The sequence below is a fragment of the Hyaena hyaena genome, unplaced genomic scaffold (assembly GCF_003009895.1).
Source record: "Hyaena hyaena isolate Hyena2069 unplaced genomic scaffold, ASM300989v1 scaffold_248, whole genome shotgun sequence".
In the NCBI taxonomy this organism is placed as follows: Eukaryota; Metazoa; Chordata; class Mammalia; order Carnivora; family Hyaenidae; genus Hyaena; species Hyaena hyaena.
The window spans coordinates 2121831-2148573 of record NW_024080881.1 but is presented as its reverse complement, the minus strand read 5'-3'; the positions used below and the strand labels follow the sequence as shown (position 1 = coordinate 2148573).

Here is a 26743-nt window from a genome sequence, read left to right as displayed (position 1 = left end):
TGCTTCTCTCCCTAGCTGGGGACACCTTGCAGGACAAGTTCTCTTTCTCATCTGGCTCTCCACTTGAGTGGGAGCTCCATGCAGTCAGCACTATGCCTAAAGCACTATGTTCATGCATCCTTCTGCGGGGCCCTAGAACACAGCTGTGAATGCTTGAATGAACCACAGACCGCTCCCAACAACCTCCCTCCTTGCTTTAGTGGTTACCTAATGCTTGCCTGTTTGTGTTTGAGCCTCACAACAGCCGGAGACACTGCCAGTCCAGGGGCTATTACCTGCCATTTTGCCGATTAGCAGAGGGGCCTCAAAGAGGCAATGGAGCTGTGAACTCAGGTTCTAAAGCCAGCTCTCTGGGTTCAAGTCCAGCTTTATCACTTGTCAGATGTTTAGTAAACCATTTAATCTAGCTAAGCTTCTATGTCCTCAATTATAAAATGGGGATAATACCTACTTCACGGATTGCTACGACGATCAAAGGGAGATGACATATAATGAGTAACATATAATAAGCACGCAATAGACGTTAGTTACTATTTTCATTCTCAGGCTAGCGTCCGTCCCTCTCGCCAAACAATAGCTCTAAGACGTAAGAGGATTATTCCAAGACTGCAGCTCGGGCCATGTGTCCACATACACAACTGCTGCCAGGTTGCGGTGTATCCCCCTCCCCCTCTATGCCCCCTCCCCCTCCTCTTCCCTGCCCCCTCCTTTCTCCCTCTCCCCTCCCCCTGTGGGCGCCAATCTGTGGTGCAGCTAGCGCGCCCCACGTGCCTCACGTAAATAAGCGACTGCGCAGGCGCCCCGGACCCGCGCCCATTGGTCGGCGCCTCGCCGCCCCGGGAGCAAGGGGAGGGTCGCCAGCCCTTCTGGCCGCGGGCTGCTCCGCCCCGTCGGTTGGTCGGCTTCTGTCCGTCGGTGCGTCCGGGCCTCCGGCTTCGCCCTCGCCATGGCGCCCTGGCTGCTGCTGCTGTCGCTGCTGGGGTCGCTCCTGGGCGCCTCTCCCGCCCCGCCCCAGCGAGCAGCCGACGCTCGGGCCCGGGAGGCGGCGTACGCGGAGCTCCTGGGGCCCGCCCGCTTCGCGCTGGAGATGTACAACCGCGGCCGGGCTGCCGGGACGCGGGCGGCGCTGGGCGCCGTGCGCGGTCGCGTCCGCCGGGTGAGGACGCGCCGGGGCCGGGGGCTTCCCAGTGCGGGTGCGCTGGGCCCTGGCCAGAGATTTGGGCGCTTTGGTCGGGACCCCGGGTGTGGGCGCTGGACGCCGGAGAGACGAACTTCTGGCGACCGGGGAAAGGGAAGGGCGTAAGGCGGGGCCGTGGGAAGGACGGGCTGCGGGGGGAATGGATGTGCCGACTCACCCGCCCCTCCATCCAGGCGGGCCAGGGGTCGCTGTACTCCCTGAAGGCGACCTTGGACGAGCCTCCCTGCAACGACCCCACGGTGTGTCAGCTCCCTGTGTCCAAGAAAACCCTGGTGAGTGCCGGGGCTCTGTAATTCCCTGTCCCCACGATGAGTCTGGGTCAAGTCAAGAGGAAGGGATGAGAGGCAGCAGCTCTTCAGTTTTGAGTCACTTGCCAGGCCCTGAGGGCCAGAAACTAAACTGCCCTCAAAGTGGGTGGTGGTGACAGGGTGCTGGGTGTTCCTCGCCCTACACTGTGGGGGTGATTGCCTTGGAGGTGGTCCTCACCCGAGCACCTTCCGGCTCCATCTTGCCAAGGCCTTGTGCCCATCCCAGCCCCCAGACTGGCTTCCTCCTCTCCCTCCAGCTCTGCAGCTTTGAAGTCCTGGATGAGCTCGGAAAACACATGCTGCTGAGGCGGGACTGTGGCCCAGTGGATACCAAGGTTACAGGTGCTGGGATAGCCCAAGGATACTGGCATTGTTCAGTTAAGGCTTCACTCAGGGTTCAGCCTTGATTTCTTCTCTGTTCCAACCCCATTCAGATGACAGAAATGAGACTTTAAGTTCACTCCTTCCACTGCTGAACAAGGACCCCCTACCCCAGGTGAGGAGCCCATTTCCATCTGGGAAGTTGGCTGCTGCTTTATTGACCCTTTCTTCCCCTCACCCTGGCCTGGGCTCCCTGGTCAGTCTGAGAAGGACTCCTTGTGAAGACCCCTGTGCCTTTCCAGGAATTTTCTGTGAAGATGGCTTCAATCTTTAAGGACTTTGTTACCACCTATAATCGGACATATGGGACAGAGGAGGGTGAGGACCCAGCCTTGGCCGACCTGTCCTAATCAGATCAGGATCTCCCCCCCACACACACACACCGGCCCCCGACTTGGTATCTTGGTGTTGGGGAGGGGAAGGACACAAGAGGCAGTGCCTCCTTTCAGGGACCCCTAAATCCCCAAGTTCTTGCCCCCCCTTTCAGGACTGGACAGCTACCTCAGTCAGGTACCTGGCCTCCTCCCATCTAATTCTCCTGGTCAGAAAGCATGGGCCTTCATCATTCTGGATAGAGCAGAATGGGGCAAAGGCCAGATTTTCTCTGGGGCGCCCCCACTTCCCAGGCATGGTCGCCTTTTCCCACGACCTCCTGTCTAAGGATGCCCTTTGGAACCCATTTTGGTTCTGCCTTCACTCCTGCAATACCGTCACCCCAATGTTGCCCGCAAAGTTGATCACACCTACTCGTCACTTGTGGGTCTGGGTGTCCCCCCACCTCCAGGCCTCCCCAGGGTTCTGTCCTTAAAAAACACTTCAGGCCTGATCCAGAGCCCACCTCCTCCCGAGGGAAACCTGTGCTAGCTAGTCTCAGTGCCCCTCCTTTTATGATCTGTCTGGGGTCTGAGACTTTTCTCTCCTGCTCCTCGGTTCTCAGAAGCCCGGTGGCGCATGTCCGTCTTTTCCAACAACATGATCCGAGCGCAGAAGATCCAGGCACTGGACCACGGCACAGCTCAGTATGGGATCACCAAGTTCAGTGACCTTACAGGTAGAAGTGGCGGCCAGAGCCCTCAGGGAGCCTGAAAGAGTCAGGGCCTACCCCCCCCCGGCCCCTGATCAGGGCTGCCGTATACTCTTCCCCGCCACCCCCTGCCCGTCTTTGCCCACAGAGGAGGAGTTCCGCACCATCTATCTGAATCCTCTCCTGAAAGAGAACCTCGGCAAGAAGATGCGTTTAGCCAAATTCATTGGTGACCATGCCCCACCTGAGTGGGACTGGAGGACCAAGGGGGCTGTCACCAAAGTCAAGGACCAGGTTGGACCCCTAAGAAGCAATGGTGGGACATGAAGACGACCCTGGGCTTGGGACGGGACCCAACCCTGACTCTGCCCATATCTTGCAGGGCATGTGTGGCTCCTGCTGGGCCTTCTCCGTCACTGGCAACGTGGAGGGCCAGTGGTTCCTGAAACAGGGGGACCTGCTCTCCCTCTCAGAGCAGGGTGAGCATCCCACTCTGGGTCCCTGTCCCCAGCCCAGCCCCTCCAGAGGGCTCCTCAGGACCAGCCTTCTGTCTCCTTAGAGCTCTTGGACTGTGACAAGGTGGACAAGGCCTGCCTGGGTGGCTTGCCCTCCAACGCCTACCTGGCCATCAAGAATCTGGGTATGCGTTCATGGGATCAGGAGGGGCGGGAGGAGCCACCTCTCCCTCTGAAAGAAGTCCCTTTGTGCGAGGGCGATACATGAGCGTGGAAGTCACGTGAACCGGGTTCAGGTCTTAATGCTGACTCTCAACAAAGACCTTGAGCAAGTCAGCCCTTTGAGAGCCTCAGTTGCCTCATCTGTGAAAGGGGGATGATCTTGCTCGCTTCATAGGATGGCCTTGAGTATCAAATGAGGAAAGATACATAAATTTCTGGTGCATAGCAGGAGGCTTGGTGTTTTTGCTGCTTGGAGGTCTGTATTTCTGTAATACCAATAAACCAAGTAGCAACGCGCCTCACCCTTCAGAAGAGGTATTGACTCAAAATGGCAGTTCAGTTCAGGGGCGGGCTGCGGTGGCATGAGGCTGAAGGGCTGAGGGACCGAGGTGGCTATGCAGAGACTGGGAACCCGGCAGGTGTCTGGGCCAAATTGGGAGCAGACTGTCTGAGCAGGACAAGCAAGCCATGGTGAAGAGTCCCAGGAACGCGAGGGTGAATAAAGATTAGAAGTTGGGAATTGAGTTCCGTCTTAGCCACATTTCTCGCTGGTTACTCCCCCGTCCCCCTTAGTCTCTGTTTTGTCATCTCTAGAGCGAGGCTGTTCAGAGGGCATGGCCTTGGTCTGGGATGGACGAGGACCTTGAGACCTCACATATAAGGGGCTGATTGTAGCTCCTGGCCAGGAGAAGACAAGTGTATGGTAAACGGGGGTCCACCTCTTCTCTCCCCTCCCCACCCCCACCCCATTCCCTAGGAGGGCTGGAGACAGAGGATGACTACAGCTACCACGGCCACATGCAGACCTGCAGTTTCTCCGAAAAGAAGGCCAAGGTCTACATCAACGACTCAGTAGAGCTGAGCCAGAATGAGCAGAGTGAGTAAGGGACAGGGTAGGGATGGGCCGCGGTGGGGGGCTGGGGCCTGCGTATCTCCGACACTGTCTGTCCCCTGTCTCAGAGCTGGCGGCCTGGCTGGCCGAGAAGGGCCCCATCTCCGTTGCCATCAATGCCTTTGGCATGCAGGTAAGGTCCCAGGCCTGCTGCCCTTGGCTGTCTCTTGCTGACTCCTTTCCCACTTCTCCTTGGAATTGGCCCCCTACACCTTATTCTCGCCCCCCCACCCCCCCAGTTCTACCGCCGCGGGATCTCCCACCCACTGAGGCCCCTCTGCAGCCCCTGGCTCATCGACCATGCCGTGCTGCTCGTGGGCTATGGCAACCGTGAGTTCACTGATGCCCTCTGTGCCCACCCACCCCAGGCCACAGGCAGAGGTTGGACCATAGCATCTCAGGGCCCTCAGAGGGGGAAGTTGAAGGAATGCTGGGACCCTGTCCTTACCCCTGCTTGGGGCCACTGGCCAGCCAGGAATCCTCCATGCTTTCTGTAGATGGCAAAGCTGAGGTAGTGGAAGGTTGAACTGAACCGTTACAGATAAATAATCCGCCGCAGGCAGATGGCCAGGTGCCCTCCCCAAACCCCTGAGCCACACCAGGTCTCCAGGAGGGTGGTAGGTGGGCGTGTCTTGCTTTCTGCTCTTTTCCTAGCGCCTGTCGCAGTAGCCTACGGCAGATACTGGGAGGGTGCAGAGCGCTGGGGGCCCTGACTCCCTGCACTGCTCCTCAGGCTCGGGCATTCCCTTCTGGGCCATCAAGAACAGTTGGGGCACTGACTGGGGTGAGGAGGTGAGTCTTGTCCCCTTGGCCCTGGCTCTCCAGCTCCCATCCTGCCCTCGTGCCCTCACCAGCTCGCCTGCCTCCCTGCCAGGGTTACTACTACTTGTATCGTGGGTCCGGGGCCTGTGGCGTGAACGCCATGGCCAGCTCGGCTGTGGTGAACTGAGGAGCGTCAGCGCAGGACCTGGTGCTAACCAGAGCAGCCCCTTCCTCAGCCTGACCTGCGTGTCCAGGCCCCTCCCCAGGAGGCACAGCTGGCTGAGGGACAGGCACCAGGTTACCTCAGGGTGAGAAGGCACTGGGCTAGGGCAAAACCCCAACCCCCTCCCCCCCCCGGAAGTTCCCCAGCTGTACCCTTGTAGACCTGTGGTCACTAGGAACCTCTTGGGATGAGGGATGATGCCCCCGCAGCGGATACTGGGGCAAGAACCTTGGGCCTGGGTCAGGAGCGGGTGGCAAGAAAGTATTCTGGTCTCAAACCCAGCTCTGTCTTCAGCTGGCTCTGGCTTCCTGTCCTGGCTTTCCTCTGTCGGATGCTATAAATTTTCTGGTCCCCCCGGATTTAGGGACAGTGTTTCCTTCCACATCTAGAGAAACTATTGTAACTGCCTTTTTCTAACAGCAATAAAGAGGTGTCCTAGGCCCCAGTGTGGTGTGATTGCTCAGTGCCTATGGGGACAGGGGTGGCAGGGACACCCTGGAGGGTTAAGGTTGGGCAGCTGCTCCTGCCCAGGAGCCTGAGGGCCCAGCTTCTGCTTCAGAAACCAAAAGGAGACGGAGAGAGGCTCGCGGATGGGTCTTTATTCAGAAGTACGTAGCCGGCCGTTCTCAGGGGCCCTCGCTCCAAGAGGCGGATGGAATCAGCCAGAGCGAGTCCCCTCTCTCTGACTCACATAGCGAACCTTAGGGATGGAGGTCACAGGTCACTCTCCCCATAGAGGGCACTGGAGAAGGCCACGTAGTCCAGGGCTCCAGCTGGAGCCCCGGAGCCTTTGTACGGTGCCATGCGGCGGATGCAGTACTCGGCCTGCTCAGCTGGGAGCTCCCGCCGCAGCTCCTCGGGGGTGATGTAGTTCTGGGGGAGAAGAGGTTATTGAGGACCCGCAGGTCCTGTTCCCTGTCCCAGCCCACCAGCGCCCTCCCCTCCCCAGCACCCACCTTATCTCCTGCCAGGATCTTGAAGGAGGCCACAACTTGCTCAGCCGTGTCGGTCTCGGCCGTCTCTCGTGTCATAAAGTCAATGAAGGCCTGGAAGGTCACAACTCCGGCTGCGTTGGGGTCCACCATGGTCATAATGCGCGCAAACTCCACTTCTCCCTGCAGGGGTAGAGGCCAGGCACCGTGCCCGTGGGTGCTGAAGCCACAGGGCTCCTCATGGCCCTTTCTGGGGACTGTCCAGCCTTGGCTTGACGACCCCAGTTACACAGTGCCCTCTTCCCTCCATAGACTATGCCACAGCCTTAGCTCTGCTTTTCTAGGAAGTCCTTTCTCCTAAGCTAAAATCTGCTTCCTGTCCCTGGCAGAGCCCCCTGTTGCCCTTCGGTCCTGATCTTTTTTCTGGAGCTTTCTGTAGTGCTTATCTCTGGGGAGAAATGATGCAAGCTAAGGTGCTTTTTTCTCTTTTTAAAATTTATTTTTAGCTTTGAGAGAGAGACTCTTAAGCAGGCTCCATGCTCAGCACAGAGGTGGACACGGGGCTCAGTCCCAGGACCCTGAGATCATTACAGGCAAAATCAAGAGTTACACTCAAACAGCTGAGGCACCCGGGCGCACCACGAGCTCAGGCTTTTGAGTCACATAGAACCAGGTCCAAATGTGTCTTGAGCAAGTTAACTTACTTTTCTGAGCCTTTGATGGCCCTGTGTGAAATGGGGTAATTCTACCCGGCCCCAGTGGGTGTGATGAGGAGGAAATGAAGTGCACATGGAGGTGAGAGGGGTACAGTAGGTGATGAGTATGCAGGAGGGAGGCACTGCTGGGGCTCCTGTGATGCGGGTTGGGGGCACTCACCAGGTCATAGCCCATGGAGATGAGGCAAGCGCGGAAGTCGTCAGGCTCCATCATCCCATTCCGCTTCTGTAGTGCGTGAGTGGATGTCAGACTTGGTCTTCCAACCCCACCAGCCCCCAGGTCCACCACCCCACAGAGCTGGGCCCCTGCTGACCCGGTCAAAGTGGTTGAAGGATGCCCGGAACTCGTTGAGCTGCTCCTGGCTCAGGCCCTTGGCATCTCGCGTCAGTACCTGGTTCTCCACCTCATTGATAGTGCGGGCAATGGAGGTGAGCAGCTGCTCCCAGCCTACACGGATGTGCTGCGGAGTAGGCGGCAGGCCAGGTCAGTGGCTGGCCAGTGCCTGACCGCTACTGCTAGCTTCGCTGCCAATCTGCTGTGTGCCCCCGGGAAAGTCTTCTACCATATTGGGCCTCTGTCCCTGTCTGGAGGTTCCACTGAGGGGCCTCCAGCAGCCCTTCCTGCCTGGCAGTTTGATCACTTATTAAGTGTTGATCAGCCAGTCATGGTGAGACCTGGCCTGCCTTTAGACACCTGTGTGACTCTGGACGGGTCCCTTTCCCTCTCCAGATATCAGTATCCCCACGGATACACTGGGGGACCTGGCCAAGCTGAGCCGGGGCCCCTCCTGGGGCCGCCCTGCTCTATCCGGCCATGGCTGCCCCCTGCTGCCCCAGCCAGTGCCGCCTCCCTCCCTTCTAAGCGAGTGGATCCCACCTCCATGCTGTAGACGGTGTGCTTGTTGTCGAACACCAAGCTCTCCTGCAGCAGCTGGTGGTCACCCTCCAGCCGGTCAATGTTGCTCTTGTAGTTAATGATGTTCTGCTCCTGTTGCCGCAGCCCGGCCATCTGTTCCTCCAGAGAGCCTGCCATCCCTGCTGCCAGGCGCCCCACCTCCTGTAGGGGGACCCAGGCAGCACGTGAGCTCCCTGTGGCCTGGCCCTGGCCCGGCCTTCCCCAGGTCGATGGCACCTTCTAAGACTTACCTCCACCTTCGCCTGGATCCAGGGCCCGATAGCGTTGGCTTGAGCTGCGAACTGTCTCCGGAGCCGCTCGTTCACCTGCTGCCGGCCCAGCTCCTCCTGTAGCGTCTGGTCACGGCTGGGCACCAGCTTTCGGACCTAGGAAGGAGGGTGCTCTTGTGTGGGTCAGCTCTGGGAGCAGGAGATGGCCTTGAGGGGAGGTGGGCTCCACCCCCTAAAACAGCCCCTGCAGCTCTGAGCCAAGATGTCTGGGCTACATGGACAAGCTCATCCGACCTCTTCGTTTCCTCATCTGTGAAATGGCGCTGGTGATACAACTGATAGCTAACGTAGGTGGTTTTATAAAGGTGTCCACACCCCAGGCTTAATACAGGAAAATGCTGCTGTGACAGCCATTTTACAGAGGAGGCCATGACAGGAAGCTGCATGAAGTTTGAGAGACCCCAGGTCCCCAGGTGGACTTGGTTCTCCATATCGGGACATCTGAGGTTTCAGGGCAGTTAGAATGTGCAGGGCAGGGTGGGAGGCAGGGAGAGGTCACGGGCAGCACTGACCATATCCCACTTCGTGTTGATGTCCTGCGGTGTGAGGTTGATGTAGGGGTTGGTGGAACTGGGCCGGAGCCCGTACGTTTGGCAGATCTTCTGGATCTCACCCTGGATACCCAGGATGGCTCCTCTTTCTCGGTCAGCCTCGGGCAATGTAGCCTTGAATTGGTCATGTGCGGTCACCAGGCTCTGGGAACCACAGGAAGGAAGCATCAGCCAGCACCCTTCACTTCCCACAGGCAACAGGGCCGCAATGTGCTCCAGGCCACCCAGCAAGTCCACAGCAGGGCTGGCTCAACCCAGGCCTCCAGTCTCCCAGCCTGACACTTGGGAATGGGGTTTCCCTCCTGCCCCCATTGCCCAGGAACCCAAAGGAGTGGCTGACAGGGTTTTAGGCCAGCCTCCCTGTCACCCCATCCGGCAGCCCCGCCCGGAACTCCCGCATCCACCTGGGTCTCCTCCACCGAGTGCACCAGCCACACATCCTGCAAGTCCTCCACGGCGCCGTCCAGCCAGTTGTTGAAGGGTGCTGCGCGCCGGGCGAACTCCAGCTGCAGCTGGTCAATGGTCTCCAGAAGCTTCTCCATCCGCTACGAGCCATGGGGATGGCGGGTCAGAAGCCTGCCCAACAGGCCCCTCAGCCCCCAGCTCCCTGGGCCCCAAACCCACCTCCAGCGCGTCCCTCCTCTTCTGAGTCAGCGTGCCCAGGTTGTCCCACTGGTCACAGATGGCCTGGCAGCGGCTGTTCACCGAGGCCGCGTCATGGTAGTCCAGCTCACTGGGGGCGGGAAAAGGGGTGATCGTTGGGTCAGACCACAGCCCGGATTTCCACCTGAATGTCTTCTTGGGACTGGAAGCTGTGCCCCGGATGAAGGTGGAGGAGTCAGGGCAGGTGTGTGGGAAGCAGGGCCATCCTGGGGGTGGAGGTGGGGGCTTCCAGTGCACTCCTTGGGTAGGGGGCGCCTGCAGATCCTTAGCTCCAGTCCCTTGGGGAGCTCAGAAAGGGTGGGACTGCTCCAGAAGGGGCAGGTGTACAGGAGGTCGGGGCGTGAGCTGAAGGGGGCGACCAGGTTAGAGGTGGGCCAGGGGAGTGTGTGGGGCAGGCCGAGCACGGGTAGGGAAGTGTGGGTCGAGGTGGGGACAGGGTTGGGGGGTGGGGAGAGGAGCGAGTGGTGACGGGGAAAGACGTGAGCACCAAGGCAGGGCTGCTGACTTGAGGAGGGCAGTGCGGAGCCTGGCCAGCGGAGGGTCGAAGCTAGTAGCCGCGTTGTCAGGGGGGCCGGGCCACGCCTACTTGAGCTCCTGGGCCAGAGCGGCGATGTGCTCCACGCGGTCCTGGTGCGCCGCCAGGTCGCTCTCAAAGGCCTCGTGGCGCCGCAGCAAGGCCCGCACCTCCTGCAGCGAGGCCGACTCATAGTCGCGCTGGCTCAGCATGTCCTCCTTCCCTACGCAGAGAGAGGACGGGGACGGGCTCAGGTCACCCGGCGGCAGCAGCCACGGCGAGAGAGAAGGTTCGAGTGAGGCTGTGTGCTTTGGAGATTCCTCGTCTGTGAAATGCAGGTGGTCACACCTGCCCGGCCTGTCCTAGGGGTTTGTCCTGCGGCGCTAGAGTGACAAAGTGACGTGAAGCTCCTGTTACAGAGCATGACCTGTAAATCACGTCAGTGTCCGGGATCCTGCACATTTCAGGGTGGCCCTGGGGACAGTTTGGGTACTACTGGATCTCCAACTACCTCCCAACAACTCTGAGCCCAAAGAGCCCCTGACCTTTGCCCACCAGTGTCCCCAGTGCCTGGCACAGTGCCTGACCCTTGGCAGACCTTCTAGGAATATTTGTTGGATGAATGAATGATGAATGTAAAAGTGCTTTGAGAATGAATTACCATAATTACACAGCAAAGCCATAAAAATAATTATTGCAGCAGCGACAATTTTTTGAGTACCTTTGCATTTTGCAGAGCTGGTGACAGGTTTAAAGATTCAGAAATCCCTTAAGAGTCACGTAAATGGCAGTATATTTAAGGAATCCTTATAGCAAAAGCATTGTCATTCTTTGTGTCCCTAATCCATTATTAATGTTAGTTCATTATTTTTATTTATTTAGTTTCTTGTTCATTAACTTTAGACAGGACTCATTTATCTGTAGGATTAAAATCCCTGGTGGAATACGGAATGAAAGTTTTCGTACAGACTGATGTATTTGACTCGTGCAGTATTTTGCCACCAATATGCTTTGAGCATGACATACGTGCTGTTGGCATCGAGGACTCAGCTGCTACACATACAAATAACACACTAAATGACAGGTGAATCAGAGCCGACCTACGGGAGGCCAGAGCCGGGAGACAGTTAGGGGCTGAAGTTCACAGACGAAGAAGCCGTGGCCCAAAGAGGAGCAGTGACTTGGTCGCACAGCAAGTCAGGGTAGGACTAGAAAACGGGGCTCCCCAGCTTCCCGGCCAAACACATGCTCCTGACCTGTGCATTAGGCCAGGACCCCCCCTCCCCCACATGCCAGGCTCCACCCCGGGACAGACTCAAGCCCCATGGAGTGAACCTACCCCGGGTCCAGGTTTCGTGCAAGGAGGCCTTCTGCTGGAACTTCTCAGCCAGGTGCTGGAGCCGCTGCAGGCGGCGGATCTCCGAGAGCAGCCAGTCTTCATAGCCCTTCTCCACCTGCTCTAGCCCGCGCCATGCGTTGGCGATGTCCTGCGGGGCAGGCAGAGGTGCCGTCTCTCGTGGTTTGCCCATCGTACAGATGGGGACACAGAGCCCAGCATCGCCCAGAGGATGTGGGCGGAGCGGGGGTCCCCCCATCCCCGGCCTGGCTCACCGAGACGAGCTTGCCCTCCGAGGGCATGAAGGCGGGCCGGTGGCTCAGCCGCAGCTTGGTCTGCAGCGTATTGAAGTTGATCTCCAGCTGGCACTTCTCCTGCACGCGGGGCGGCTTGTGCAGGCGCCGGTAGTCCCGAAAGTCCTCCAGCTTGCGCTGCATGGCACTCATGCTGGGCTCGCCCACGCGGTTCTCCAGCCATGGGATGGTGCGGCGGATCCATTCTAGCAGCTGCCGGGGGCCAGGCAGGTGCGGCGCAGAGAGCGCTGAGCCGGCCTGCTCACCCCTTCCACCCCTCTCCACCCACGCCTGGCTGTGGCCAGAAGGCGGGGCCTCCAGCAGAATGGGGGTCCCCACTAATCAGGGAAGGAGTAGGATGGTAAATGTCTGAGTCCAGGGACCAGCATGGGCTGGCACAGGGCAAAGGGTCACGAGATTGCCTAAAAATGAGTGAATGGATAAACGAACGCGTAAACAATGAATGATGAGGGAATCAGTGAAGGACCAGGGGCTTGGACAGGCAGCAGAAGGCGGGAGATGCGTGAAGACGGCAGGAAGAGGCGGGAGGAGGCCAAGGCCACGGGCGAGGTGAGGGAGGCTCTGCAGGCCCAGGCCCCGGCTAGCCAGGGCTGGCGGAGCACAGGTAGGGGAAGGGCCTTCTCTGGCCTCAGTCTCACCTCACTGGCAAGCTTCTCATACTCCTCCATCAGCTTCTCGTTCTCCTGGTTCACAGCCAGCACCTTACAGATCCTGTTGGCAGCTGTCTCTGCCTGTCGTGGGAGTCCAAAAAGGTGGGCCCTAGAACGAGCTGCTACAGACACCCCGACACAGCTTTCCTCTGTAAAGCCCTTAAAATTTGGATCCGTGCAAATAGGGGAGCACATCTTTTAGGATGAGAAGGGAGCTCCCAGACCAGATGTCTCTGCTTCTGAATTCCCCAGAGATTGAGTATATGCAGCTGGGACAGGGGTGCTCCCACCCACAGGGGGCCCAGCACCTCCAAATGTTGGGATGTTGCCAGGGTTGGGTCCCTCGGACCACAGGCCCAGCCCAGGCAGTAGTAGCGGGGTCCCCTTACCTGCTCAGCCCCGGCGAAGGCATGGTAGAAGCAGGAAACGTAGGTCATGATGGCCTTCTCATCAGGCTTTGGGGTGTTCACGATGTCTAGGGGACAGCAGTGAGGTATAGGTATTTACTGGCCACATCCAGGCTTGAGGGATGGGCTCATGCCCGTAACCAGGCAGAGAGCTCCCTCGAGACGGTAAGAGTGGAAACATCTAGTCACAGTCACCAACTGCCAGCTACCCCAGACCTAGCGTCTGCCTCTTCCCTGGAGCCCTCCCTGATCACCCCAGGGCCCAGTAACCCGCCCCTCTGTGGGGTGAGTGAGCAGACACGCAGCCCTCGAGAAGCACCAGCCCACATGCCCGGTGTCTCTAACCATCCCATCACTCTGTGGGGCCACCTGTCCTTTCTTCCCCAAGTTCTCATCCATTGGTGCCCACACACCCAGGGCACCAGGCCCAGTAGGTGCTCAGGAAATGTTTGCTGCTTCAATTGACTGAAGCCTTGCTTGGGGACAGAGACGAGAGGCAAGGTCTGCCCCATGGGTGCTCCATGCTCTCAGGTACCCAGGTAACTGGGATCTGAGGCAGAGGGTGGCTCCATACGGGAAGAAGCTGGAGAGGGGTAGGCAGGTGGGCACGATAGAGGGCTCCTGGAGAGGTAGCCTAGGGCAGGTGAGGGGAGGGGGAGAGAATTCCAGAAGGAGGGAAGAGCAGGGGCAAAGGCTAGAGGGTGGGACCGTGCCATTGGTCAGTAAGCCCAGTCCTCGCGCAGGCTAGGCTTCCTCTCACCTTCGGCGTCCAGCATCCTGGGGATGTCCAGGTATTTCTCCGCCACCTCGAAGGCTGTGTTTAGGTTGCCAATGGGGTCATCCTGGATGGGCAGGGGCAGGGAGAGGTGACATGGCAGCTGGGGGCAGAGGTGGGGAGTCAGGGCTGGGGGTGACGGAGGCCTACCTTGCGCAGTTTGGCATAGTCGATGAGGTCGGGGCGGTGTCGGTGGATGAGAGCACAGAGAGCCAGGCCATCCTTCCAGCTGGACAGACAGAAGGGGCGTCAGGCCTGGATTCGAGCCGAGGCTCTGTGCTTCCCTCAGTCCCATGAGCACCCCCATCGGGACAGCCTCATCAGTGAAATGGAGTAGTCTAAACTCCTTGGCTTGGCATTTGAAGCTTTTCGTTACCAGATTTGGACCATCTCCAAGCTTATCACACTTCCTCCACTTCCCCGGTGCTTGGGCCACACCAACATCTAGATGGTTTTGCTCACGAGGTTCCCTTTGGCTGGAATGCCGTTCCAGGGGTGCCCCCGATGCGCCCTCCCTCACCCTCCATTCAACATCAACTGAATCCTATTTTCAGACACTGTTCCAAGAACTTGGCCGTGACCTCCCTTCTCCTGGGGCTCGTGATAGGGGCCAGCTCTGGGCCCCAGATCCCCGCAGAGGCCCGTGTACATGTGCCGACCGGCTGACAGACCTGGTGTGGAAGTTCTGCACGTTGACATTGCGGTACGGCGCCGTCTTCCGCTGGCACCACAGGAGCAAGCCTTCCTTGGCCGAGGTTTCTGGGTGGGGATGCGGAGGAACGTTAGCTGGGGAGAGGGGTCTGGGCCAGCCCTCCCACCCTATCGCTTCCCCACCACTTACCCTCCACAGAGATGTCCTGGATGGCGAAGCGAAGGATGATGGTCCAGATCATGCCCAGGGTCATCTTCAGGTTCCCGTCAACAATCTCTGCAGGGTGGGGGGCGGGGACAGATCCCAGCTGACATTCAAGGCCTGTACTGCCTCCGCTGCCTTTCTTCTGCTCCGCTCTCCGGCCCCTGTCCCCCCATCCCAGAGCCGGTACCTAGTAAGTGTTCAATCACAGAACACCTACGAACGCCAGGTCCTATGCCAGCACTTTGGGCACCTTTGCCCCTTAACAGTCCCTCCCAAGAAGCACGGATGGTTAACCCCATGGTCGGAAAGACTGGGGCTCGTGGAAGTGATGTGACGCCAGGACTGCCCTCCAAGCCCCTCCCAGGTCTCCTGCTACCTCCTCACCTTCAGCACCGATGGACACCAGCTTAACCCCCTTGCTGGCGATGAAGTCCAGGGCCTTGTTGACATTGGCGATTTTGTGGAAGCGCATCTTGCCTTTGTCTGGTCTGGGTAGCCTCTCGCCTGGGTGTGAGAGGAGAGGTCAAGGATCAAAGGTCACAAGAAGAAGCTGGAGACCTTGTCCTCAAACTTCCCCCTCCTCCACTGCATCCCCTCCAGCACTCTGCTGCCACGTTCCCCCAGCTCTCCGGATTCTCCTAGGTCCTGGGGTCCCTGTGCATTGGTTTGTGGCCCCTCACCTGAAATGACCTCCAAGAGCAACATGAGTTTGAGGCCATTGCGGAAATCCTCCTCGATGTTTTCAATCTGGGTGCCGGCCTTGCGCAGGTGTGAGTTGCACCAGGCAGTGAAGGTCTGGGGGTGGGGGGGGAGAGGACAGCACTTAGACCCTAGCGCCGGGTCTGGGGGGACATCAGGGTCGATCTCAGAGCCTGGGCCCCAGATTCAAGTCCTGGCCCAGCCACCGACTTGTGTGCAAGTCCTTTTCTCTCCCTGAGCTTTGGGTCTCCTGGAAGAGGAAAACTGGGCACTAGGACCCACACGGGTCCCAGTTTGGACTCGGGGCACACGCCAGCGCCAGCGTTGGTCAGTCTCAGGCACATGAGGGGGATTTAGAAAGATTGTAAAGCGTATGCTCCAAAGCGTGGGGCCCTCTGACACACAAGGGCCAACGCAGGGTCATGCTGCCCTTCTAAAACCCGAAAGATTCTGGACTGAAGCACATCCGTCTCTAAGGGTTTTGCCTGAGGAACTGTGCACAGGTGTTACTATTATCTCAGCCCCACTGACCTCCCAGTGCTGTTGTGAATTGGCCTCCAAGTAGAACGTGAGGGTGCAAGAGCTTTGCAGGTCGTGGAGGATCAGCTGGGCAGGAGGCCCAGCCTGACACAGCTCCTGGAGGTGACTGCCCGTCCCCTCTCCCTAGAGTCAGCCTCGGCCTCCATCTGGGCTGGAAGGGCTGCTGTGCAGCTGGGTGTGTACTGGGGACGAGGGTGGCCTGCAGCCTGGTGCACAGGTTTCCACCAACCTATCACGCCTTCAGGCCCTGGATTCTGCCATTAGCCACAGAGCCCTTGGTCGAATCTATCCTTGGGCTCCAATCCCAGTTGAGATACTCACTCACTGCGGCCCAGGGTGCACCCCTTGCCCTTTTATTTGGCTCAGTCTCCCCATTTGTACCATTAATTGGCCAGACTTCACGACGTCCCAGGTCCTTCTTCCTCCAATCTGGCAGGATTCTAGAATTCAGAGCATTCCCCCACCACCAAGCAATGAATTCTGAGAGGTGGCCCTGGAAGTCATTGGGAATGATTTCCCGCTGGTGGCTTCCCTTCCTCAGACCAGCTTTTTAGCTGTCCCTAGAGCTGGACGGAAGGATGATGCTTTAAATACTTGAAGGACTGTAGGGGCGCCTGGGTGGCTTAGTCGGTTAAGCGTCCGACTTTCGCTTGGGTCATGATCTCGCGGTTCGTGGGTTCGAGCCCCGCGTCGGGCTCTGTGCTGACTGCCAGCTCAGAGCCTGGAGCCTGTTTCAGTCTGTCACTCCCTCTCTCTCTCTGACCCTCCCCTGTTCACACTGTCTCTCTCTCTCTCTCTCTCTCTCCTAGAAATAAAATAAATAAAGAAATAAATAAATAGCTGAAGGACTGTCATTGCTAAGGAAAGAAAGTGAGCTTCCCATCACTGGAGGTGTACAAGCAAGTCTGCGCGCTACTTGCTGGGGCCCTAAGGTCAAGAGAAGGTAGTCGGATTCTCTGTAGTTCCCTCCGATCCCCGAGTCTGAGATGCTCTGGGTCTAGATAAGGCAGGGAGGAGAGGCAGGCCTCGGTGGAGTCCCACGGGAGGAAGGGCATTCTTTCCTTTGACAAACATGACTCTTAATGAGATGTGGTCCCTGCCCTAAAGGAGCTCACGGTCAATTAAAGAGTCATGTTGGTCTGAGAAGTGCTGGGAGAGACTAGTGTCAGGGAGAGAAGGGAAGGAGCACTTCACATCGGATGGGGGGACGTCTTGGAGAAGGCTACTTTTTGATCTGAGCTGCAATGGAAGGGCGGGACTTATTCGGACGGAGAAGGGCAGGCAAGGGCATGCCAGGCAGGGCCAGCCCCACAGGCAAATGGTCAGCAGTGAGAAACAGCTGCGAGGTTTGTGGGCCCACAGCTATCTGGGTGCCGCTGGAATGAAGCTGGGGGTGTTGGGGTATAAGTGGTGAGAAGCAGGCCGGAGGGGCAGCAGGGGTCAGGTCATGCACGATCTTGGGTGCTAAGCCAGGGACTTTCAACTTGATCCCGAAGGCAGCAGGGAAGAGAGGGAAGCTTTCAGGCAGAGGGAGGTGGGCAGAAAGGTGTCTTAGAAAGCTCTTTCTGGTTACAGAGTGGAGGCAAATGGCTTGGCAGAACAGAAGGCAGAGGTGAGGAGGTGGTGACTCGGACCAGGGTGAGAGAGGAAGGGTGTCAGTGAGGCAGAATAATGCAGGATCAGATGGATGGGGTAGAAACACTTTTCCTTGCTGAACTGTAAGTCCCTGAGGCAGAGGCTTTATTTTGTTTCCTGCTGAATTCCTGACACCTAAAACAGTGCCTGGCCTGTCGTAGGACCTCCCCAAGAAATACTGAACGAATGTTTTTGAATGAGGTTGAATGAAGAGGACGCAGGCATCAGGCAGGAACAGGAAGGAGTGCTCCAAGACCCAGAGGAAGAGCAGGGGTGGAGCGGGGCTGAGCACTCGCACCGAGATGCTCATGTTGGAGGAGAAAGAAACTCCGGAATGGCCACTCCCAGGGATGCTGATGAATTTACAGAGCATTTATGTTGTGCAGCCGCTGAATGAATGGATGAGGCAGGTGGCTCTAGGTGGAGTTGGAAGGACATTCCTGATATTTTGTTAAGTGATGAAGGCAAGTTACAGACTAGCGTGTGTCTTGTGAAGGGCATGAGAGAAACATGGTGGGTGGAGTAGGGATAGGAGTTGTGGCAGAAGAGACAGCAGCTGGAGCCAGGGGCAGGGATGACATCACCCGGAGATGGCCAGACCCAAGGACCGCAGCCCTGCTCGGAGACAGGTGCAGGAGCTTGAGGGAAAACGTGTCACCCGGGGCACCCCAGCCTAGTCAGCTGAGCCTCTCGGACTTTGGGGTCACCTCCTGTCATCTAACCCAGCAGAAATGCTCTGATTCTAAACCCTAGGATTCTCAGATCCTGCAAATTCCACTGAGCACTCCTGTTCGCTGCCCTTTCCTGGAGTCACACACTGTTGGCAAATGCTGAACAGGGTCTGATGACTTCATGGTGTCTTCCCTACCCCCGGCCTGCCACTCCCCAAAGTTTCCTCGCTCCAGCCCGGATCATCTTCTCTTTTGGGAACCCAGGTGTTCTGCCCCCTCCACTTGGGAAAGTCTGGGAGTGAAAATAGATCAGGGAGGGGGCCCGGGCGCCCTACAAGGCTGGGCCTGGGCAGCAGCTGCCCATTTGCCCCACTCCAGCTCCCTCAAGGCGCTGCCTCAGCACAAAGTGTCCATCTGGCCGGAGCGTCGGGTTACTGTGTAAGGGGACCCAGGCTCCCCTCCTCCTCGACCTTCTGGCCTTTTCAGCAGACTTAGGGCCTCTGCGGTGGGAAGGGGTATCTTGGGAAGGAGTGGGGGTGGGGCAAGCAAGGGGCAAAGACTCTCAGGTTCGGGGGGACCTGTTTTCTGACAGTATATGATCTGGGTTCTATCTCTGCCCTTTTCTGGGCTTCAGTTTCTTCATTTGACAATTGGGATGGAGTCGAAATGAACCCTAGGGTGGAGAGAACAGAGAGGAGGGAGTGGGGAGGGGTCTAGGATGGTTCCCTCCTCCCCACACTCCCAGGTCCACCAGTTGCCCAGCGGGAAGTCCTCTGGGTGGGGTCTAGGATATTTAACTAGAGAGTTGGGGGTGTGGGAAGAAAGATTGTCTTCCCCACACTCCCCAGACTTGGATCTCTTAGGCTTCACCAATACCTTTTCGCCAGTAGAAGTCGGGCAGTGGGCGCTGGTAACGAACCCTGGGGAGTAGGGACCCCAGAAATTCTACTTGTTATCCTACACCCCTCGTGAGGACTCCCAGCCCTCTCTTCCAGCCCTGGGGGACGGCAGAGGACTGACGGGCAGAGCCTGGGCTAGGACGTGGCACCCTGGGTTAAGACAGGCTCTGCCCCAGACCTGCTGAGATGCCAAGGACAAACCGCCCGGGTTCTCAGGCCTCAGTTTTGCCATCTGGAAATGGGTGAGCACTCACTTTCCGCTGCTGCTTCTCCCAGGCCGGGTCCAGCAGTAGGTCGCGGTCCCAGTCCTCCTCCTGCTCCATGTACTCGCCGCCACCGCCGCCGCCCGCGAAGGGCCCCTCCCCGACCCCCAGACCCTCGGGCTGCATAACCATCATCATCTTGCTCGGGCTCCTGGCTCCGCTCGGCTCGGCGCTCTCCAGAACTCGGGGGCCGCGTTAAGTAGCGCCCGGCCCAGCCCCGGATCGGATTCGCGCTAAATATGGGGGAGGAGGGAGGGGCCGGATGGGGGCGAGGGCGCTCGGGTCGGGACCAGGAGAGAGGTTGCCCTGGGGCCAGGGGACTGCAGGATTTGGGGGTGCTGGGGTGGATCCCATGGTGGAGATTCGGGGTTCCCGGCCCGGCTCCGCCTCTTGGGCGCTGTGTGACCGCGGGAAAGCTATGGCCCTCTCTGTTTCCTCATGTGTACAACGGAGATGACGATAGCAACAGCGGCTGTAGACCGCTCTAGAAGCTGCCCCTTAGCCCGCCTCCTTACCCTCTCCCAGCGCCGCGCTGGTGGGAAAGAGAGAGCCCTATCCCCATTTCACAGTCAGAAGCAGCGAGGCGCTGAGCTGTTTGAATGTTTTCTGGGGTGATGGAGACACTCGAGCATGGGAAGGAGTTCCAGGCCAGCTGGATGAGCCGATGCAGGGCTATTAATATCGGGGCGGCTGGGGGGTTGAGGGGGAATGAATGTGCTGAGCCGGGAAACCCCGACGCCACCGAGACTGCAACTCAATCCTCCAAAACAGCCAGCCAGAGCAGAGGGCGTGGCTTTTGCGGAGGGGCGGGGCCTTCGCCGGTGGGCGGAGCTATACCTTGCTGTCCTTCCCTGCGCCAACGGGATTCCAAGCTTCTCCTTGGCTCATCGGGTCGTCCAATCACATGTCTGCATCTGCCGGCCGCTCCCTGTAACTTGAAACTCCCGTCAGAGCTTCTATTGGTCGTAGCGGGCGTCCGTCTACCACTATTCCCGCCCCAATACGGAAGCGGCGGGGTACTCGGAACCCGACAGCCGGTGGGTCCAGGCCATGGGGCAGCCCTGGGCGGCGGGGAGCGCGGAGGGGTCGTCCGCGCGGCTGCCCCTCGTGCTCACTGCGCTGTGGGCCGCGGCTGTGGGCCTGGAGCTGGCCTATGTGCTGGTTCTGGGTCCCGGGCCGCCCCCGCTGGGACCCCTGGCTCGGGCCTTGCAGCTAGTGCTGGCCGCCTTCCAGCTGCTCAACCTGCTGGGCAACGTGGGGCTCTTCCTGCGCTCCGACCCCAGCATCCGGGGCGTGATGCTGGCCGGCCGCGGTCTGGGCCAGGGCTGGGCGTGAGTGGGGCGCGGGATCTGGCGAGGGGGGGGAAGCAGGAGCCTTGGACTGCGGGAGCAGCCCTAGGACCTGAAGATGTTAGTACCAGATTATAAGATCCGCGTGTTAGAGCCAGAACACTCTTTTAGAACCTGGGATGGTAGATCTTCAATAAGTGTCATTCGTTCACTTGCAAATATTCAATGAGCACTTGCTATGTGCAAGGTACTGTTCCGGCCACTGGAGGTACCATGAAATAGATTCCTGACATCTTGGAGCTGATTTCAGTGGGGGAGGGGGCAAATGATAAGTTATAGATCTAATAAATTAGCAAATTGTACAGAATGTTAGAAGATGTTGGTGGTATGGAGACAAAAAGAGCAGAGTAAATGGTGTGCAGGCTGCAGTTTTAAATAGGGTAGTCAAGGTAGGTATTTGAGCAAAGACTTGAAGGAGGTGGGGGAGTTACCCGTGTGGGGATCTGGGGGAAGAGCATTCCAGGCAGAAGGAATAGACACTGCAAAGACTCTGAGGCAGTTATCTGCCTTGCATGTTGCCGGAACAGCAAGAAGGCCAGTATGGCTGGTGTGGAGTGAGAAAGGGAGGAGAGAGGTTGGAGATGGAAAGACCTTGCAGGACATTGAGAGCTTTGCTTTTTACTGGCAGTGAGATGGATAGCCACTGTAGGGATTTTGAGCAGAAGAGGAGGGCATGACTTAGACTTCTAAGGATCAGTCTGGCTGCTGGCGTGAAACTATACCAGGAGGAAACAAAGCTGGAATCGGAGAATAATTAAGAGTCTGTTGCAGTAATCCAGTAATCCGTTGGTGACTTGGACCAACGTGGTGAGCACGGAGGAAGTAAGAAGTTTGCTCCTGGATGTTAGAGGCCTTAGGACTGGATGTCTGAGCTGCAAGAGCCCTCAGACCTTCAGTGCTAGAACTGGAAGGGCCAGGAAGTGGCATTCAGCCTGCCTGTATGTATGATGGACCTGAGGCTTAGTGAGGACAGCGGCTGTCCTCCCTCGGATGGGCTCAGGATGGGCTCAGAGGCTGACTGGGCATGATGAGGCGCTCAGAGCTGCCGGGGGGACCGACTCTGTGGTTCCTTCTCTGCAGTTACTGCTACCAGTGCCAAAGCCAGGTGCCACCACGCAGTGGGCACTGCTCCGCCTGCCGCATCTGCATCCTTCGTCGGGATCACCACTGCCGCCTGCTGGGCCGCTGCGTGGGATTCCACAACTACCGGCCCTTCCTGTGCTTGCTGCTTCATGCTGCGGGCGTCCTGCTCCACGTCTCTGTGCTGCTGGGCCCTGCCCTGTCGGCCCTCCTGCGAGCCCATGCGCCCCTCCACACCGCCGCCCTCCTCCTGCTGCCCTGGCTGATGCTGCTCACAGGTGGGGAGCCTGGGAGGCATCCGCAGAGGCAGAGGCCTTTGCAGTGGGCCATTCTCGTGGGGGATAGGACTTCCGGCTGGTTGTCCTGGGATTGTCCTGGGGACCCAGTCCCGGTGTCATTTATGGAGGGTGAGGGCAGCCTGGGATTCAGCTGGGCGTGCAGTACAGTAAAATACAGAGCCTTGACACAGGTACGGAGTTCTGGCTGGGAGAATCAGGGAAGGGTTCCAGGTGTGGGCACAGAAGGAATGACTAGTGGGAGTTCAAGTGGGGATGGGGAGGGAGCACTCCAAGTGGGGGCGCATTCTGAGTGAGGGGAGCGGCCGGAGCAAACGCTTAGAGGTTGGGCAGGGAGTAGGTTCAGGCTGGATGGGGGAGGCCCTGAATGCTGGTGTGAGGAGATAGCCAGCCCTGACTTGACAGTAGGGAGCCAGTGCAAGTTATAGTCAGGGGAACTCCAGGCTTTGGGAGTTGGGAGGGGAGGCCATGGATCAGAAGGCTGATTGAGAGGCCATGTTCTGGATGCCAGATTTATTCCTCTTCTGACACCCCCCCTCCCCAAGATAAAAGCCCCACTAGTTTTTTATACTATTTGTTGTCTCCCCCTGAGATGCTTTGGGCTTTCTCTCCCTTGACTTCTTCCTCCTGACCCCTCCAGGTCCCCTGTGTAGCTTTGTCCCCCAGGTACTAAACTCCTTGTCCACTCAGTAGTCACTGTGTCTCCTCGTTCTCTCCAAACCCAGCTCTGTCCAAGGGCCCCTCCCTGCAGCCTGGGCGGAGGCCTTGGGAGGCCCCGTGGGATTTTTTTCCTCTGCCCCCTGGCTCCCTGAGCAGCCCTCCTCTGCCTCCTTGATGACCGCCTGCCTCCGCTGAGACACAAGCCCTCCGGCTTCACCTCCCTGCGGCCATTGCCCGCTCAGCCCTGGGCCCTGGTGAAACCATGGGTGTCTGAAAGTCTGGGTGAACAGCCCAGTCAGTGTCCCAGTTGCTCAGCCTCTTGACCTTCTCCGTTGGACTCCCTTCCCCACTCCCACGTCCACCCTAGACCTTGTCAGAGGCCAAACTGTGTCACCTCCCAAATCGCGCTATGAGCCGGTCACCCCTCTCTCCGCTCCCCGCCTCCTCTCCTTGCAGCCAGCCCTCACTCCCACACGCCAGGACACCTGCTTCGTGAGCGGCCGGCCCTCACCTTTCTGTCCATCAGCCCTCCCCTCTTCACTGCCCCCACGTCCAGCTTGGAATCCTCACTTCCACCATTCCTCTGCCGACACCTCAACCCCCTTGCTCGGTCTTCCTGCCACTGTGCCTTCCTGGCTTCTCTGTGTCTGTCCCTGGCCACTGAGAGCCGCCGGACGCGTGGTACTTCGTGGCCGTTGGTACCATGCCGCGTTCATGGCTGCGGACCCCCGCAGGCCCTCGGCCCTGCCTGGCCCTCCTGGTTCTCGTAAGCTTGCTCCCTCTAATGACTGCAGCTCTGACCTTCCCAGTCTCCTCTTCCCCGCCTCTCTCAGTCCGTCACGGAGAAAATGGGATGTCAGTTGGTACGGCCAGAATCGTCCTGCCCTCAGATCCAACTTGACTGCCTCCAGGATGTCTGGCCCTTCCTCCCTGCTCAGAAGCTTCCCTGTGGACCTGCCTCTCCTTCTGCTAACCCAGCGTCTCGCTACATGCTTCCTCCAGGTGTTCCCACGTGTACGAGCCCTCTCGTCACTCCACATCCTCCTCCTTCCTAGCTCTTGCCTCCTGGCTCTTCTCTGTCAGCAGCCAAGCTGCTGCTGTGTCTTCTTCTTCTTCTTTTTAATGTTTATTTATTTTTGAGAGAGAAAGGGAGAGAGAGAGCAAGCAGGGGAGGGGCAGAGAGAGAGGGAGACAGAGAATCCCAAAGATCTTCCGAGGTGCTAGCACAGAACCTGATGCGGGGGCTCAAACTCACAAACCGTGAGATCGTGACCTGAGCTGAAGTCAAGATTCAGATGCTTAAGAGTCAGACGCTTAACCGACTGAGCCACCCACGCACCCCAGCAGCCAAGCTTCTTGAAGGACTTACCCGGGCACGAGACCTTTCAGCCTCATAAAACTGCTGGCCTCCCACCTCCTGGATGGCTCGTATCCTGGATTCTCCAGCAGCTCATCCTGCGGGGTTTCCTTCTTTCTCTCTGGTTTCCCTCTCTCTTCTTACTTGTTTTTTTAAAGTTTATATATTTATTTTGAGAGAGCGTGGGGGAGGGGCAGAGAGAACCCCAAGCAGGCTCCACCCCGGCAGCGCTGAGCCTGACCCAGGGCTCAGACTCACGAACTGTGAGATCGGGGCCTGAGCTGAAATCAAGAGTCGGACGCTTAACCGACTGAGCCACCCAGGCGCCCCTTCCCTCTCCTTGGTCGGGTCCCAAAGGACCTGCTGCTGACATCACGGTGCCGACTCCGTCTTACTGTTCACTCTGGCAGGTGTTGGAACTGCCTATGTGCCAACCATGCATGTCCGGCCTGGGCTTCTCTCCTGAGCTTCCAGAAACATCCATGCATGGGTCTCCCGGGGGGCGCCCCTCCATCTTGCCTCAGGACTTTCAGACAGAATGTTTTCTCCCCTCTTCACCTAGCAAATACTTCCTTCAGGCCCCACCCAAGCTGTTACTTTATTAAAACAGATGAAATCCACTTCCTTTAGCCTAATACGTCTGCTTGGCATTTCGCCACACAGCCTCTCTTTTTTATGGAAGTAGAATTCATATAACATGAAATTCATCCTTTTAACCATTTTCTAGTATACAGTTCAGCGGCATCCAGTACATTCACAGTGTCATACAACCATCACCACTAATTCCAGAACATTTTCATCACCCTCAAAGGAAACCCTGTGCCCAGTAAACAGTCCCTCCCCATCCCCCCAACCCCGAATCCCCCACCCCGGCCCTCACAACCACTAATCTACAGTCTTGTCTCTGGATTTGCCTGTTTGGGACATTTCACGTAAGTGGCATCATATAATATGTGACCTTTGCGTCTGGCTCCTTTCACTGAGTAGAATGTTTCATGACTTCCTGTCGTACATTTGATTAGTGGACACTTACACCTACCGTGGGCCAGAAGGTGCTGTACTTTTCCATTGTTACATCACAGCGGTGATTAAGCAACTGAGAAGCGATCTCTTGTCTGTCTGTGAGCTCCCTGAGGCTAGACGGCCTGTCTGCTGTTTATTCTGGTGCCTGGTACCAAGTCTAGCCCACGGGAGGTGCTCACAAGTTTACGATGAACGGAAGGCGGACCTCGGGCAGGGAGCTGTGTCTGCCCGGCTCACCAGTGCAGGCTGGCTGGGGAACAGCCACTGAGCATTTGTTCAGCAGAGGAATGAGCCCTGCTTCGCGGTGGAGGGTAAGGGCAGGAGTGGGCTTTGGGGGGACTGCGCCCAATGCTGCTCCCTGACCCTCTTGCTTTCTCCTTGCAGGCAGAGTGTCTCTGGCGCAGTTTGCCTTGGCCTTTGTGACCGACACGTGCGTGGCAGGTGCACTGTTGTGCGGGGCCGGGCTGCTCTTCCATGGGATGCTGTTGCTGCGGGGCCAGACCACGTGGGAGTGGGCTCGGGGCCAGCACTCTTATGATCTGGGCCTTGGCCACAACCTGCAGGCGGCCCTGGGGCCCCGCTGGGTCCTTGTCTGGCTCTGGCCCTTCCTGGCCTCCCCCTTGCCTGGAGACGGGATCACCTTCCAGACCGCAGCTGATGTGGGTCTCACGGCCTCCTGAGTCCAGGAGGAGCCAGAATTGTTCAGGGAGAGGGGAGTAGGAGAGGGGGCTCCTACTCATCTCAGGCCCGCCCCTCGCCTCCGGAGGGGAGGTGCATTGGTACTTAATGCCTTTCGGCAACTCCAGTCCCGTCCTTGGCCTTGCCCCTGCCCAGCTTGGACTCCAGTGTCCAGGGCTTGGGCTCCGCATCTCTGCCTCCGTTGACCCTCTAGTATAGTGGTGGGTTTGGCAAGGGGCTGCTTGACCAGCCTGATCACCCCTTAGCCAGGTTAATGAAGCACCCCCTTGCGTTCTTGGACTCCCTCCCTCTTTCTGGGTTTCTCGTCCCTCCCTGTTGCCAGGGCTGCTGTTTATGGTTCCTCTCATTGTCAGGCACGGGACCCACAGGACGCCTGAGGGCGTGAGGGGCCAGGGCTCTGCCTCCTGTGGCCTTGGCGGGGGCAGACCTGGGGCACAGAAGGCCTGGGCGGCACATAGTGATCCAGGGAACGGGGATGCAACATTCTTTCCCTGGTTCAGCGCTTTGTAATTAGAAGCATCACCACGGCACTCTCCCTGCCTCTCTTTGGCTAATCTGGCACCAGGGGCAGCAATTATGAGAGCTGATGTGATAAGATCATGGGGCAGTGAATGGAGGAGCCGGGATTTGAACCCAGATCGTTACGCTTTCCCCTTCACCTTGCACAGCTGAGGAAAGTGGGTAGCAAAATCAAGGCAGAGGAATCAGGTGGAGATGTTCAGGCCTCTGAAGGATGGTTCTCAAGAGGCTAAGCTCCTCCACTCTGGACTCTCTGCATCTACCTGTTAAACAGTTTTATTTATATACAGTAAATAGACTCCCCGTTAAATGTGGCAAGTTTAAACACATGGGTTTACCTCTCTTTCCTCTTAAAATCTAAAACGAGTGTAAAGAAATAAAAGATATAAATTTACAAGTAAGAAAGTAAGTAGAAGGGAGACTGTAATAGACCAAAGAACCTGATGATGTTGTGAACGATGGGAAGTGGATGGAGGCTCATTCATTTACCCTCGTAGCAGGGAGTTAGAAGGTAATTAAATGTTCCTAGAGGGAGGGCCTGAGAGGCAGCCAGATTACTCCCTCCCCACCCCCATTAAGAAGAGATGGACCCCACTTCTGTGAGTCCCTGCTGTACCCTCCCTGGTAGAGAACACACTGTACGGGAACCGACCCACTGCCTCTATGAGGGGCAGCTGGGTTGCCCTCCC

The 26743-nt window shown here is 57.9% G+C and overlaps 3 protein-coding genes across 4 annotated transcripts; 2 read left to right on the top strand and 1 right to left on the bottom strand.

Annotated features, from left to right (window-relative positions):
* Positions 1-848: 848 nt before the first annotated feature.
* CTSF (cathepsin F) lies at positions 849-5911 on the top strand. 2 transcript variants are annotated; one of them, XM_039244937.1, is made up of 14 exons: positions 850-1156; positions 1372-1470; positions 1764-1848; positions 1941-2002; positions 2130-2205; positions 2825-2938; positions 3060-3205; positions 3294-3390; positions 3471-3551; positions 4346-4465; positions 4549-4613; positions 4720-4810; positions 5214-5272; positions 5355-5525. In XM_039244937.1, the coding sequence occupies exons 1-14, from the start codon at positions 947-949 to the stop codon at positions 5427-5429; spliced, it is 1380 nt and encodes a 459-aa protein (XP_039100868.1). In that variant the 5' UTR covers positions 850-946; the 3' UTR covers positions 5430-5525. The 2 variants fall into 2 exon arrangements, with proteins under 2 accessions (XP_039100867.1, XP_039100868.1); XM_039244936.1 differs by lacking the exon at positions 5214-5272 and having other exon boundaries at positions 849-1156; positions 5355-5911.
* A 133-nt stretch (positions 5912-6044) lies between these two features.
* ACTN3 (actinin alpha 3) lies at positions 6045-19269 on the bottom strand. Its single transcript, XM_039244675.1, has 21 exons — positions 19063-19269; positions 15045-15159; positions 14749-14868; positions 14350-14436; positions 14180-14267; positions 13659-13737; positions 13494-13575; positions 12716-12801; positions 12315-12407; positions 11638-11868; positions 11366-11513; positions 10099-10249; positions 9474-9582; positions 9254-9394; positions 8811-8993; positions 8260-8394; positions 7991-8170; positions 7428-7574; positions 7274-7339; positions 6422-6580; positions 6045-6338 (listed from the first exon to the last, which is right to left on the bottom strand). Exons 1-21 carry the CDS (start codon positions 19207-19209, stop codon positions 6180-6182), a joined length of 2706 nt encoding a protein of 901 aa, XP_039100606.1. The 5' UTR covers positions 19210-19269; the 3' UTR covers positions 6045-6179.
* Positions 19270-20080: 811 nt separating this feature from the next.
* Positions 20081-26622, top strand: ZDHHC24 (zinc finger DHHC-type containing 24). The gene is made up of 3 exons (XM_039244927.1): positions 20081-20402; positions 21501-21778; positions 25221-26622. Exons 1-3 carry the CDS (start codon positions 20122-20124, stop codon positions 25514-25516), a joined length of 855 nt encoding a protein of 284 aa, XP_039100858.1. The 5' UTR covers positions 20081-20121; the 3' UTR covers positions 25517-26622.
* The last annotated feature ends 121 nt before the right edge of the window (positions 26623-26743 follow it).

What these genes read in the sequence shown, in the direction of transcription:
- CTSF (XM_039244936.1), top strand. Translation starts at nt 947, where the DNA reads ATGGCGCCCTGGCTGCTGCTGCTGTCGCTGCTGGGGTCGCTCCTGGGC. An exon ending in AGTGGATACCAAGGTTACAG is followed by an intron (nt 1,849 to 1,940) that starts GTGCTGGGATAG and finishes AACCCCATTCAG; the next exon opens with ATGACAGAAATGAGACTTTA. An exon ending in TCACCAAAGTCAAGGACCAG is followed by an intron (nt 3,206 to 3,293) that starts GTTGGACCCCTA and finishes CATATCTTGCAG; the next exon opens with GGCATGTGTGGCTCCTGCTG.
- ACTN3 (XM_039244675.1), bottom strand. Translation starts at nt 19,209, where the DNA reads ATGATGATGGTTATGCAGCCCGAGGGTCTGGGGGTCGGGGAGGGGCCC. An exon ending in CCAGGACATCTCTGTGGAGG is followed by an intron (nt 14,268 to 14,349) that starts GTAAGTGGTGGG and finishes ATCCCCACCCAG; the next exon opens with AAACCTCGGCCAAGGAAGGC. An exon ending in ATGAGAAGCTTGCCAGTGAG is followed by an intron (nt 11,869 to 12,314) that starts GTGAGACTGAGG and finishes GGCCCCCGGCAG; the next exon opens with CTGCTAGAATGGATCCGCCG.
- ZDHHC24 (XM_039244927.1), top strand. Translation starts at nt 20,122, where the DNA reads ATGGGGCAGCCCTGGGCGGCGGGGAGCGCGGAGGGGTCGTCCGCGCGG. An exon ending in GGTCTGGGCCAGGGCTGGGC is followed by an intron (nt 20,403 to 21,500) that starts GTGAGTGGGGCG and finishes CCTTCTCTGCAG; the next exon opens with TTACTGCTACCAGTGCCAAA. An exon ending in CTGGCTGATGCTGCTCACAG is followed by an intron (nt 21,779 to 25,220) that starts GTGGGGAGCCTG and finishes TTCTCCTTGCAG; the next exon opens with GCAGAGTGTCTCTGGCGCAG.